The sequence below is a fragment of the Cinclus cinclus genome, chromosome 3 (assembly GCF_963662255.1).
Source record: "Cinclus cinclus chromosome 3, bCinCin1.1, whole genome shotgun sequence".
In the NCBI taxonomy this organism is placed as follows: domain Eukaryota; kingdom Metazoa; phylum Chordata; class Aves; order Passeriformes; family Cinclidae; genus Cinclus; species Cinclus cinclus.
In genome coordinates, this window is record NC_085048.1 from 60,026,755 (window position 1) to 60,041,897 (window position 15,143).

Below are 15,143 nucleotides of genomic sequence, written 5' to 3' on the forward strand. Positions count from 1 at the left end.
CCGTGTATAGAACCTGTTCCACTGCTTTGACATGTGGCTGCCTGCTTCAGTAAAAATCTGGCTTAAATAAACCTTGACTGGTATTCAAGACATACAATGATGTTTAGCATGTTATGCCTAAAGTCTCCAAAATGTAGATCCTCTTTATCTCAAGGCTGAGTCTGAAAGTTCTTAAAACACATTTCCACATTGACAGCTAAGGAGGTGCACCTCTGCATGTACATATTTGTACATGTAATGAGAGACTGTACTGGAAACTCTTCTTGGGTGAAAACTTAAGGCAAAACCCCTCACTTCACGAGCTAGTGTTAAATGAAACAAAGAACAGAGACATCTGGACAATGATGCTCAGTGCCTTGCTCTAAAAAGCTTATATATTTTTAAAAACCCTTGTCATGTATTAAAAACTTGCATAAACAGTATTTTGGTTTGGGTTTTTCCGATTGTTTCCTTCCTTTTTTTCCCCTTGCCCTTTCTTGTCATCATAGTTTTTTTCCTGTGATATTAATTTGCCACAGATATTTCTACTAATGCTTATGCTTTGTTCATTAGCCAAAGAAAGACCTTCACTTTTTGATGGAAACAAATCATGAGTATAAGGGATTTCTTGGTTGCTTCCCTGACATCATAGCAGCTCATAAGGTATGTGAAGAACCTTTCTTTTAAAGGGCTGGGCAGTGGGAATAGCAGCAAAAGTGGTGGTATGGTACCCTGCATTTGTGCAGCAGCCTGGACCCTGCTGCTGAAACACTAGAAGTTTCTGTGAATCTGGTGTGTTGATTTTTAAAATAAGTAGTACTTAGAGGGAAAGAAAGCTAGAATTTCTCTCAAGAATATATGACTTTCTGCTATAGTAGAGCAGTAATAGGTTCATAATTTTCTTCAGGTTGACTTAATGTCCCACTGGGTTGAATAGCAGTAGTGTAAATTTGTAATATTTGAGCCTTACATGATAATAAAACCATACGAGTATTGCAGGAAAACTTGCGTACTTGCATGGCTGGCTTGCTGATATGTGATAAATAATCATGCACTGCCTAGAAGTTTCTTTAAATCAAAAGCTGGAGACCAGAGCTAAGCTCTAACATTTCTGGGGGGAAGGAAAAACAAACAACAAAATACCATCAACAAAACCCAACTGATTTTTGGGGGGTTTTTTTGGGTCATAGAGTTTTCCTTATGGTCAGGTGTCTGCTGCAATGTATTTTAGGAAACTAAATATTGTGTATATTGTGAAGTATTAAAGCAAGTGCACAAATACGTGGGGTTGGGGTTTTTTGGATCACTTGAAGTATTAAATGTATAGAACAAAAACATAAGAACATACTTCTGAGAGAAACAAAGATAAAAGCGTATCAGATTTGTGTATTCTTTCTTCAGTACATTTACAGTCCCTCATCCCACAGAATCATTGCGGGGAAATACCATAAAAGGAGAAGAAATATCTTTAAAACTTGAAACATAAGCCTCCTGCCAAGAGACATGTCAATGGATTCTCTTGCATGTTGTTTGGCACAAATACATTGTGTAGGGGAGATATATCTTTTTATGCAGGTTATTTATGTGACTCAAGGACTTTCCTGAATCAATGGCTATGCATTGCAATGAGTTGTAGTCTCTTGAAAAACGGTTTTATGTTGCCTGATCTTATAAAATGTGCAAATAAGGTTCTGCAGTCTTTTGGATGTTAGTTACGTTGGTCATCTGTAATTTGAAACTTGGTCCATTTGTCCTTTTTGTATATATCCTTGTGTATTACTGACTGTACCAAACTCAATTTGCTGATGACTCTGATCATGCCTGTGTTTTGAAGTCACTTTTTGCAAGGACTCTTGGAAGCAATGAAGTGAAATAACAAACTTTGGATGAAAATGTGAGAAGGCAGAATCGATGACTTTGTTTACATATGTGTACTGATTGCAAGCTCAAAATGTAGCTAGTGGAATTTTAGATTACTGTGAAGACCCCTACGTTGACTGCTCTTTTAACCTTTCTGCATTTGGTTTCTACAGGGAGCAATAGAAAGAGTGAAGGAAAGTGACAAGTTAGTTGCAACCAGTAAAATAACACCACAAGACAAACAGAATATGGTGAAACGTGTGAGCACCATGGCTTATGCACTACAAGGTAAACCAAATTTTGAGCTAAATGGCAGCGTTGTAGACCTCTGAAGGACTTCTGTTAAGCAGCATACTTTGAAAGAAAATCTTTTGCTACCAAGAATAAAACCTGGGCATGGGTTCTTCGTGGGGGCTTTTTTGTGACCTGCTTCAGTTTTTCTGAATTGTAGTTATTTTGCCTTCCCCCCCCCCCCTTTTTTTTTTTTAATCTCACATCGCTATTGCAAAAGACACATGTTTTGAAAATGAAATTTAAAAACCCCAAAACAACTACTCCAGGCTGATTCTCTGATTTGGAGGTGATAATGTCTCAAATTATGCCTGGTCCAAGAAGCAGGTGGTCATGAGCAGAAATGTTTTTCTGACTTGTAGTTTAGTCAGACATAACCCATCTCCCAGCTGAAATTCACGTTCTTTTGGATAACATTTTTATTTCCTGGATGTTTTTTTGATTAACTTTTTCCTCTTTAAGTTAGAGGTGTTGTAAATATAAGGTGCAGCACACTGCACTAGAAAAACAGGGGAAGTGAGGAGTCAGGGCTCAGTCCTACAGGATATCGAGCCATTAAGTGCATCCTGTTACTGACTTCAATGAGATTACTCATTACTGAGGAGTTGCATCATTTTTAAATTACTTAAAGCCAAGTGTACTCAATATATTATGTGACGAAGTCAGAGCAGCACCCAAAATTGATTTAAAAAACAACCAAGAGAACTTGCCACCCCCATCTTCTTAGTCACAGTGACGCAAGAGGATTGTGATTTATATGTGGTAATTGTGAAGAGACCTCTAGGATGACTTTTACAATGTAGAGTATTTCTTCTCCCTCCACTGATATCCCAAAATATATTTAACTTCTTTCAGCCATAAGCTGTGATCTGAGAAGAGATGTAGAAATTGGTGTAAGGTGTTACAGATTCAGTAATGCTGTTTCTCAGGTATCTATTGAAACAGCCTAAGTCAAGAATGGGTCAGACACTACTGGTTGTGTCTTTTTTTGTTCTCCTTTTTTTTTTAAGCTAAGTGTTTACAGATGTGGCTTGCATCTTGATATCCATATCCTTGGAAATATGAATGTCCTAGCCAAAATTCTGTTGGAAGCTATTCAGGAAGGAACAGTTACCTCAGTAGAAGAAAATTCTGCTTGTATTTTTTTTTATCAAATCTTTGTGCACCTGAGTATTGTAATGCAAGAACCTGGCTTTGGCCAGGAAGTGTGCAGGTTGGTGTGTAACTGAGCCCCTAGCAATCTGACAAACAGTTCCACTATAACTTGAGTGCTGCAGACAGAACAGGTCGTGGAAGCATGAGAAACAGTAACTGTGCTGGCAGGGCTGGACACAGATCTTGCTGCAGAGTAACTAACTTGAACTGAGTGAAACTGTTCCCAATTATAAATGCCTCTGTTAAATAATTTGTCTCCTGGGTCTGATTGCAGCTGAGATGAATCACTTCCACAGTAACCGGATCTATGACTACAACAGCGTCATTCGTCTCTATCTGGAGCAGCAGGCACAGTTCTACGAAACAGTAAGGGACAGGGCTTCAGCACTGTTTGCTTGGCATGTACTGTGCTGCTACTTTCATAGGAAGTACAGGGTTTAATCCATGCTCCCACACAGCACATACATGAAGAATTGTATAAAAAACTGTAAAAGGAATTGTAAAAAAACCTGAAAACTGAAAGAATGAGTTTAAATAGTGTTTTCCTATAGATACTGTCCTGTGTATGTGATTGTTACAATAAGCCCAGTAGAACTAAAAACCACTGTTCAGAAACCATACTGTTGATAGCTTGACTTTTTCCACCCCCAGTGCTGGTACTAGGGTTACAAAGAGCTTTAGTTCTCTGATGTGTAGTAAGCAAGGCCTGCTGCACTGAACAGAATAGCAAAATATTTCAACAAAACTTTCCTCCCATAGGATGGGAGTGAGAAGGGAAGCTTTTGTGATTTAAAGCCTGATGTATACAAGTGTGGGGCAGGAGGGACAGGAATGTTTCAGGTGATGTTAAATATGTTAAATCTGAGCACTCTCCCTACCACTGTAGTTCTCATTTAACAGTGTCCTTATGCACGTATTCCTTGTGATTTTTTAACGTTTTCTAATGTGGTGTGCTGGTAAACATTTGAATTTGAATATGCTGAAACCTGACTTCCATCACAAAAAGGAGTCTCATAAGTAACTTGTGCCCCCTTCACAGCTGTAAAGGTTGCCAGTGGAGTTTCAGAAGTATCAGGGTAACAACTGTAGGCCCCCCATCAGGTCACTCTTCTTGCTTTCCTTGACACATCTGGTGGGGTTAGGTTTCGATTTCCCCTTACTTTCTTTCAGCCCCTTGTCTAGTCTATTTATATCTTTCTGGCTGTAGCCTCACCAGTTTTCTTGTACCAGTCCTCTCTCCCCAGTACATGTTCACATGTGGGGTCATAGCCACCATGAGAACTGTGGGGAGTGCACAGGAGCTCTCTTCTGATGTTTCAGCCTTGCTTCAGCAGGGAGGTGGGATTCCTGGAAAATCTGGCTTTGTTCTTCTAGCTCCCTGGTGCGGTGCAGTGCTAGATAAACAGACTGGCAGAATAACAGCCCTGCCTACAATGCTTTCTCCAACACAACTGGAGCAGTGAAAGTACAAATTAACAAGGCAGAAAGTGTATATATGAGAAGTCTTAATAATGAAATGTTTTGAGAGTCCTGCATACACAAAACCTGTAGTAATGCCTGCAGTTTTTCATCACATGAGGGAACACCTAATTTCTTAGCCTGCAATCATATTTCTGCACAGTGTAAAGTGACTACATGTTAAATATCTTCTGTTTCTTTGTTTCAGATTGCACAGAAGCTGAGGCAGGCACTCAGCCGCTTTCCTGTGATGTAGAGAATAAGGAGTATTCAACAATAAAGAACAACTCCAAAGTGCTTTCCTGATGTGGGGGCAATGCTAATAAAACCTTGTTAGCCTTTGCAAAAAAAATTCCCAAAAACCCCCAAACCAACAAGAATCAGTTGTAATAAAAAGTATTATTTAAAATTTTACTTTTTCAGCCTAAATCATACAGTAAGGCTCTCCTGTCTTGAAAGCTCTCCCATTTGTATCATTATTTAAATAAAAACAGCTAGGTAATGCTGTCAGTTACAGGGATCTAAACTATCAAACTGACTTCACAAAGACATGTCTATCAGATGTTCTTCCAAAAACTCTGGATCAACACCAGAGTGACAGATTTGTAGCTTTTTTTTCCAAAGTGGGAAAGCAGACAAACTTAAGAAAATTTCTTAATACTTTATATTCAGTTGAGATCTCCAGCAATTCCGTAACCAGGAGGAATTATATTCATGTATGTTTCTGGCACATGTTTGTGATAATCTCCTGAATGAACGCTTTGTTCTTAGGTTTTGCTTCCCATATGCAGCCATGGCATCCGGCTCCCAGTATGACTTCTGGTAAATATAAATCATTCTTCTCTCTCTTCTTTTTCCTTCTAACTCAATCTTGTTCTTGTGGCGCACCACCTCAGAGCTTATGTCAGGCTCACTTTTTCACTATGCACTGTGTAAGATGACAAAGTACAAACAAGGAAAGAGCCATTCAGGAAAGTGTGAAAAACAGTTTTCCATACCAGCGCTTTGACACCCCCAATGTTATGCCATAAGGCACTGGCGTTTCTCAGTGCTGTACAGGGCCAGCTTCCCCTCTGACTGTTTGTAGTGTTTCAGCAGAGGGGACACTGCCACATCTAACCCCAACTAGTAGACATCCCCAAATTCCAACTAAGCTCAGGTCTTCATGTAGTAGTATGGTGTGCTATTGGTTCAGGTTAACTTTTTGTTGCCTTCTAATGCAAACTCAAAGGTGAAAAAAGTACTGAATAACATCATTAGTTATCACACAAACTCTGTTCTTTAATCATCTTTTATCATGTGACTCAATATCCTCTTCCATACTACTGAAATACCATTTGAGGCCTTGGCTTTTCACAGAATCAAACCAAAAAAGCCACCACCAACTGTGTTCACAACAGGCACCAAGTACAGTAATTCATTTCTTGCCATAGGCAAGCAGGAAAGCCAAAATGCAGTTTTTGCTAAAATGTGCCTACTAAATAAATATTTTAGTTTTAAAAAACAACAACTAAAAAAGGCATTTTACCAATAAGCCATTCTAAGTGACGGGTACAGTCTGCTGGTTCAATAGTTGCCTTACTCTGTTTTGCATTGGTGTTACTTTTTTTGTGCTAGAAGGAAGATCTGGGTCTGCCTGAATAACCTGAAACCAAACCAAACCAAACAAGACTATGCCTAAGTCTAGATGCTTCTCAGTGTCATGAATTTTGTTCACCTTTTATAAACCTTGTCTTTTCTCCTCTCAATTTTAGTTGTTTGCTTCCAAAATTCCATAGCGCAGTGTTGTTTTATACAGCCATTTAAATATGTACAAATTGTAAAGAATGTGTATAAATGTTTTACACCAAATGTAAGATCTGCTTGCATGTAGAAGCAGCTTATATAATAAATTGTTACAATGTGTACAGTAAATTCTGAAATCACTTTTTCAAGCCAGCATTTTTTTAGCATTTGTATATTCACTTCTTGGTAATGAAATCTCTTTGTAACAGACTCTTCATTTGGGAGGGGGAAGGGGGTTCTTTTTACCAATCCTTAAATAGCTCCATATGCACTAAAGTTGAAGGTTCTTTATCTTGAATAGATTGTTTTGGAATCTTAAGCATAAGCTCTGCATTCCCAGTGTAGGGAAGCTATGACAGTAGCAACTGTGTCAGATGCAACATTTTGGCAAAAAAGAAAAAGAAGTAAAAACTGTTCAAAGATTTCTAGTAAAATGAAGTTAAACTGATAATAAATATTTATGTATATCCACCAGACTATTTTATCTTTTTCTTTGAAATCATCATGTTGGTTTTTACCAGGGTGAATGCAGTATGAGTTAGATCCTCCCTGTAGCTTTTCACCAGTTTACACACGGGCCACCTGAGGAATGAGGAACTATCCATGTGTCTTCCATAAAGCAGGCATCCCAACTGGATGGTATAATAGTGCTAGTGACTGCAAAACAGCAAAGGCTACGCATATGTTGTAAGCTTTCTTTATTCAGGTCAGTTCAGCTTGTGGTTGATGGAACCCTCCTGACTGCAAATAAGTAGTAGAGCACAGTGCTACTGTGTATTCCTGGCTTTGTGTCAGCATGGTGTTGACTCAGAATAGAAATTCAATTGTCTTTGATACTTGTTTTTTAAATTAGACATGAATAGTGGCACGGTTTAATTTCATGAGTTAGGGGCAACAGAAAATGTGCACACTAAAGATGTAGTCATAAAACAGAAATAGCAAGTTAGTGCAAGAGTTGAGCAGTACTCTCCTGTGTTTTGTTTGTCATAGCTGAATAATTGGTGTCTGCAGCACCAACAAGCCTTACTACTGTTTCCTGGCTTACGCTGTCCTTCCAGGGAGAGCCAAACACTGGCATTAGCCCAGTGACTTAATAAAAGACATCAACTGCTCAAGCTTTTGGGTTTAACTTCATTTGCTTATTCTGTTACTGCAACTACCTCCATTTCTTAAAAATGAAAATGTAGCTGTACAGAGAGGAAGGCTATCTGCATTGTTTGTTTGCTGTTAATCGAACATGGGATTAGACTGCATCAGCAGACTTTGTTACAGGGCATGGTTTTGGAGGTGTTCTGTTGACTGCAATTAGAGAGTTCTTCAGTAAGTCCTAACTTTACGTGAGTATGGAAATTTTTACACTCCTGAGCAATTCCCGTTTTCTGCGACAAGATAATTGGGAAAGTACTACCATACACTTGATTCTGTAAATCCTAATTAAATAATACATCAATTTTACTTCCACCAAAATTAGTCTAGTTCAGGATCTTAGAAGGAATTCAGTCTTAACAGCCTTGTAAAGAAAACTCTCACAAAGGAAGAGATGTATCTCTTGTGCTGTGGCTTAGTTTTACATACACCAGACACTCTGCCAGTCTGGATTGGCCAAGATTACTCCCTCCACATCCTCAGGACATGTAGTCCAGCAGCAAGGAAAGCATTTGCTAGGCAAGTGTCCTGCTACTGCTGCTTCTGCCTTTCATAGGGCTTCCCTCTAAGATGTGAGCATGCACCAGGCAGAGGCCAGTTAGTTGGCAAGGGGCAGAGGGGTCTTTGGCCAGTTATTCTTTTCACATACTTTCCTAGAACACTTCTGATAAAACTAATGCTAATACCTGAGATAACCACTTTATCAGATTAAAACATTTTCTCCTGTCTAAGCAACCCTAACAAAAATAACTTTATAGCATTAGAAATATATTGACTGTCTGGTGACCAATCCAGCCATTCTGTTGTGTGGCAATGTCAGTTACACCCATACTGTTTTAAAGAACATCTGTGTCACAAACTTATGGATTAGCTGTTTTCTCCATTTATTTTCCTACCATGGCTCTTTGCACATGAGTTGTGACTCTGAGATCTTTGCCCTATCTTTGGTATACTGAATTTAAACTGGCTTAATTTCCTTGTCTTATAAAGAATGTGTTTTCCTATTTTTAATCTTCTGGGCCTTTTAATTTTTCCTGATTGGCCAGATTTTTTAAACTATCCTAAATTTTTTGTGTTCCTTCAGATTCCAGCTAGTATTCTTACTGCCTTCCAGCTGAATTTTCTTAACTCTAGGTTCTTCTCGTCTACAGGGTTAAAAACTTTGCTTCACAATAGGATTTTTCATTTCTTTGAACTGATCCTGCCTACCTGAAGCCAGCTTTCTCATTTTTACTAAATATTGTTCTTCCCTTATTCTAACCTGTGGCTGTATTCTGTTAAAATACATTTTTTGTATGTCACAGTTTTCTGTCGGAGCTGAAACATGCAAATTATTAAAATATTTATTTTCTGTTAACAGGCTTCTGCTACCCTTAGTTTTCATTTTATACCTACCATCTTCAACAACTATTCATTTTTAAATATGTTTGGTAATAAACTTTTCATAGCACACATTTGTCAATTCGAGGTCACTTTTAATTCACCTTGCCTTCTGCTGCAATTAAATCTCAGTAGATCAAAATCTAAAATTGTTACTCTTCACTGGTTTTTTAGTCTTGTGAAATGTCATTCCCATAAAATCTAAATATTTGATGAACTGTTTTCCTAATAAGTATGTAATTCTAAATATGCAATTAAGTTAAATTAAACCTCCAAGAGGTTTGTTGGAGGTTATCTCAGAAGATTAACAAACATCAGGATTTTAAAAATAACAGAAAATATAGAAAGACTGTGGGGACTTTTTAAAAAACAGTATTAAGTGGTTTGGTTCCTTTTGAATTGTATGTTAGCTATTTGACCTTAGTTACTGACCTGTCCCTATTAAATTGCTTGTCAGAGCATCCCCCCCACACCCACCTGTGTGATTATGTGATGCCTTAATGACTAATGAATTCGGTCACCCACAGGAGACACAAAAATAGTGGGACAGCAGACTGAAGTTTATAGGATGAGGATTGTAAAGAACGTGCTCTCTTCCTTTAGAATAAAGAGGTTGAAAACAGGACAGTAATAAATTGGAAGACAAGACAAGACAAGCCTTTTATTTGTGACCATTTGTAACGGCATATCTGTTAAAAAAATAAAAAAATACAAAACAAAAACAGTTGTGGATGAACCTGAATACTAAATACAACTACTTCCAATGGCAAAGCTAAATATTTATCAGCCTTCATTCAATCTGTAATTATATCAAGATTTAGATTTTTAAGGTACTAAGGTACTATAGCTGTTCTATAAGGTACTAGCTACTCTATACCACTTGGTATACAGGAGTAGTAGCAGTTTCTAAGACTATGAATTATTTGAAATAAAAATTATGCAAAATAATTTGCAAATAATATTGCCATTTCAGACCAAATTCAACAAACACAAACTCTTTGTAATATTTGTAAATCTAAACAGAAGTTGATATCTTAATGCTGTTAAATGAAAGGATTAAATGTATCACTTCATTATGTTCACTTTTCTGCTTCACATTTTGGGGGAAGAGTATCTCCTTGCTCCCATGTGATCCTTGTGCATTGCCTGCTCATCAAGAGCTTTCTGGCCCCATCAAAATTTATTGCACTTCTAACATACATTGCACTACACTCTCCTTGTTGGCATCTCTGAGACCCTCTATCTGCTCTAGGGCAGGAGGGGGCCATTGCTGGTATGTCCTTGCCATTTTATAAGACTGTCATGAGGGCCTTGGCAAGCACAGCAGCCCCTTACAATACTATAAGCACTCACAGCTGTACTACGAATCTGAAATATCTACTCACATTTTTTAAAGTCCCTTAAAATTCTTACCTGAGAACCCAAAGTTTGTGTTTGGTTGGGGGTTTTAAATATGTCACTATAAAGTCCAAAGACAAGCAGGAAACAAAGCCCAAATGAGTGATGCTGTTTATCCAATGTTCTCTCTATATTTTATTATTTTTAATTAAATTCTAAGCCAGATACAGAATCTTGTCAAGTTTGATGTATAAACTCTTGCAAAAGGAAAAGCTGCCTCAAAAGTAGGGGCCAAATAGGGATGAGGGTAATTTTTCCTAACTGTTGACTAGTTCCTGACTAGTTGAGTCATATTTTTAAATTCAGTAACGATTTTGTTTAAAAATTCAACAGCTGGCAGAGAAATGAAAACTTAAATGTAGCATCCGTTGTAATATAGTAGCAAAATATAAACCCGGCTGCTTGCTGCTGGGATGGATTTGCTGAGTTTGACAGTGCCCCAGAAGATTCCCATCTGACTGCAATCACTAGGACTGCACCAATCTGAATTGGTTATGCCAGCAGAGATAACTGAGGAGTAAGAAAACTCTTCATGTGTATTCCTTGTTTAAGTAGTGACACTCTTCTCCCTGGTTAAAATTTAGATCGACCAAACTTAAAGCAAAGACTTTTTTCCAAATCTTTGGGAAGGAAGTAGGTCTAGACCACTTCTTCCCTGCTTGGAGCATGTTTATGCTTGTTTGGCAATAGATAAACTTTATTGGGGTAACAACTTGTGCCAGTCTATCTGCTGCTTACAAGCACAGTCTTAATGCTTGGCAGAAAGGAAACAACATCCAAAAAATAAACAAACCCACAATGCAACTGTTCATTAAAGTCTTCCAAATTTAAACTAAATTCACAATCAGTAAGAGGAGTTTGTTGTCCCCAGACTGCTATACTACGAAAAAAGTCTGCAGGATGGCTGCAGGATTTGGGATCTATTTGAGTGTGCTGTAAAATTATCACTGGAAAAGGGCAACTTGCAGGGACTGCAGTGGTTTCACAGGGGATTAAGGGGCTGCTGGCTGCTCCTAGAATAAGAGCAGAGTTCAAAAAAGTTGTTTGTAGGTGCAGTCTGGCACAGCTCTCTTCTGAGCAAGGAGTTCGTATTGTAATTATGCATCATTAGCATCTAATAAGTATGACTAGTGGTCTTAAGTAATTTTTAAATAGTAAAATAAAACAGCCCTTTCTGAAGGGGATTTTCTGTCACATGAAAAAAACCCAAAACCCAGCCCACAAGTAAACAGTGTATTGGGTGTTTGCAAGGGAGCTTGAACAGACACCTACAGCTGCACCTAGGCTCTGGGCTATTTCTCACTGCTGTGGAGACAGAACAGGAATCAGTTCAGGTCCACTGCTGAACCCAGCTGGGTCCAGGTGTGTGTGTGGCACTCAGGTCTGGTGATGAACTCTGCAGCATGGAGAAAGACAGGACAGAAGTGCACTGTCACTATCTGGTTCCATTACAGCCCCAGGATGCAATGACACCTCAGCTGACCCTCCTCAGACAGTTAAGATCTTAAAGAGCAAAGTGGTTCTGCCCTGTGCTTTGCTAAAGGGACTGTGCTGAACAGCTGCAGGCCCTGAGGGCAGAGAGGTGTTGAGTGTGAGTGTAGCTGACTTCTGGCATGGTAGGGAAACATTCTGAGGAATCTGTCTTGGGATACTTTAGATTTTTTTCCTATGGGACTTCAGCCACCACTAAGTTAAATTCAATAGCCAGCATTAGATTATTAGTTCAAGTGCAGATAAACAAAAAGTAATGTAATCACCCTTATCAACGTGTATAGATGTGCCTCTTAAAGCAGCAGGTTGCTTAAAAGTAGTCATGAAGACTTCTCTGCAATATGGTTTATCCATTCTGAGCAGCAGCTTCTAGAATTAAACTGAGATTAGTTAATCTGACTTCCCAGAGGCATTCTTAAACTCACAGAGCATCTCTGCTTTTATTCAGTCATACTATGAACTCTGTGCATCAGTGTTTCCATGTGGAAAGGATCTGCACTGGTTCTGGCCCTTCCACATAGTTCAAAATAAATCTCCCAAGACCGGATGCAGTCTATTTCAAATTTCTGGAATAAGTAAAAAGAAAATTCTGCTGAACTCCCACAAAAATATGCAGGGAACATTGTTCAAGACAGCTAATCTGTAAGAGCAGCACAGGAAATTTGTCACTGCACCCATCTTTTTAAAAGGCATGGGAAGTAATTGCAATAGTTCTATGTATCAGAGTCACTAATTACAGAGTCTAACCATCAGTGGACCACTCTGGCAAAAAGCATCAGAGAATGAAGCAGGAGGAGGGAGAGAGAAGAGAAAGGGTAACAGGAGGGCAGCAAGAAAGGCAATCCAAAGAGCTACTGAAGTAGAGGTAACAACAACAGCAACAAACAGACATTGTGCAAGGTGAATCACAGTGGACAGGGTCTGTGACAGAAGGGCTCTTACTCTTGGCTTCAGAGGGATGACATGAGCACTGGTGTCATGCTCCAGCTTTCCCTGCCCTCTAAGTTATTTTACATGGCCCAGTAATTTTCACACCCCAGGAGCAGGCTTTCTTCCAAACCTACAGCTTTGCTGAGCTTTTCCAGTCACACCCATACAAGGTCTTTCCACTCCACGCCCCCTCCCCGCCAAACTGCTGAGATTATTTTAGCCTGCCCACACTCTGTGCTCCCCCCTTCCCATGCACACTAGCAGTCCCAGGTCACTGGTACTACTGGGGTGCCTGTAATGTGGCTGAAAGCGAGGAAATGTCCTAGGAATTGAGTGCAGCCTACAGAGGAAGATGGTTTCTCACCTCCGTTTCACCCAGGGAACTTTTGAGATAAACATGCACACAGACACACACCTATTTGGAGCGGGGAAAAAAGAATAGTAGCCTGCAAATGAGTTAAATGTAATTCCTGCAACTTTCAACCAGCTGAGTCAGTGAGCCCTAGCCTAGCCTACTCACTCAGCTATATGGAATAATCATTTTTGTTATGTGCACCATGACCCATCCCCAGGCTAACAGGGATTGCATGAGAGCTACAGGCATAGTGAAATCTAAACCACCTGTAACATGGGGTGGGAATGTATCATTCCAGTCAACCTCAGACTCACATAATGATTTATATGTTAATCATGAATGTGGCATGAGTTAGAAGTAAAGGCAATTCTTTCTGTGAAAGCAATACAAAAATCTTGTTTTACTGAAGCAGAACAGCACACCTAAATAAACAAGTCAAATTGTAAAAAAACCCCAAAAAACCAAACACTGACTAGCAAGCAGAATGAAACCTAATTATGTTTACTTGCACATATACATAGTCTGTGGATTTAACTGGTGCATTAGGAATAATGTAACATACCAAAATGTTTGTTCAAATAACTTTTAACCTTGGTATTCCCTCATTTCTTCTCTTTTCTGGTCTGTTCTCCTCATTCACACACTGTGCTTTGTCAGCTACCCCTTTACAGAAGCACTGACAGAGGTATCACCTCATTCTACAGTCCTCCTTTCCTTTCAAGAAAAACATATGCTATTCATTCTGTCTTCACCATAAATGGGGCTGTGAAATAGCTTGACTCCTTAGCCAGTTTGCTCTATTTTACCATTTTATTTTTTCTTTCATCTTCTCAAGTTCAACGCTGGTGGTATACTGAGAAACTCCATTAACTACTCTGGAACTAGTTCATAATCACTGTCTTTTCAAATTATTCAGTCCAAGTTATGTTGCCACAAAGCTGCTGAGAAGCAGAGAAACACCTGAGATTTATAGCCCAATGCCATTCAAACTTTACAAAAAGCAGTTGAAAAAAACCCAAACCCACACTCTTTCAGGTAAACAAACATGTTCTCTTCCTTCATAGGAATGTGTTATTACACTCCCTCTTGCTCCCCTCGCTCTTTGGTCTGAAACTCTCCCAAACCTGAAAATTAATGGACAGGCCTTTCTAAAGCATGGGGAGGCATAATACCACAAAGCATCTGTTTATAAAATAAAATGAGAGAAAGAAACCTAACTTCATTTTTAAAGAACCACATATGCTGTATTGGAAACAACTCAAATGGAAAAAATGTTGAACATTTGATCATAGAATAGCGAATCTATGCATGCAAGATATTTTGTGCTCCTTTTAGACAGTGACTGAATTACTCTTTTTGCTATGTGGGTTAGTGTCTGGCATACAACCAGTAGTCCATTATCAAAGGCATGAGCTAGAAATTCTGTATCTTAAGAAAGATGCAGCAAACAAATCCCAAATCTTAAACCTGGAGAATGTTTCCCACTGAATTTTGATGTACCAACTAGGATTCTGGATTGTATTCCAGATTTTGGAGAAATTAACCTACTCATTCCAGAGATGTAAGGCTTTTCTCAGTAGTGGTAGGGTGGTGGTACTGGTTGTGAGGTGCTTGATTTTATTGTATAAAAGATGTGTTCTCCAAATAGAAAACTATTTTTAAGCCTTTTTTTTTTCTCATGTAAATACCTGAATAAATCTGAAACTTTTAAATGGACAGGTTGTGTCCAACACTCACTTTTGTTCACACACACACAAAAAAAAAAGCCTTAGTTTTACTTCGGCTTTGTGATTTATATGCAAGAAAAAAAAACAGAACAGGAATGTGAGAGAACTTTAAGATATGAGCCTCCTTGGGTTTTTTTACACATTTCTGTTAACATAGAATATGTGCTCATCTAATTAACAAAATTCTG

At 38.7% G+C, this 15,143-nt stretch overlaps 1 protein-coding gene across 1 annotated transcript in view; it reads left to right on the top strand.

The window, feature by feature from the left end:
* The window catches only part of SNX9 (sorting nexin 9), a 41,643-nt gene extending 36,573 nt beyond the window's left edge, over positions 1-5,070 (top strand). Inside the window, exons 14-17 of the mRNA XM_062488877.1 lie at positions 553-642; positions 2,013-2,127; positions 3,560-3,651; positions 4,952-5,070. Coding sequence (XP_062344861.1) covers positions 553-642; positions 2,013-2,127; positions 3,560-3,651; positions 4,952-4,999 — 345 coding nt within the window. The 3' untranslated portion in view covers positions 5,000-5,070. The remainder of the gene's footprint in view (positions 1-552; positions 643-2,012; positions 2,128-3,559; positions 3,652-4,951) is intronic.
* Positions 5,071-15,143: the final 10,073 nt, after the last annotated feature.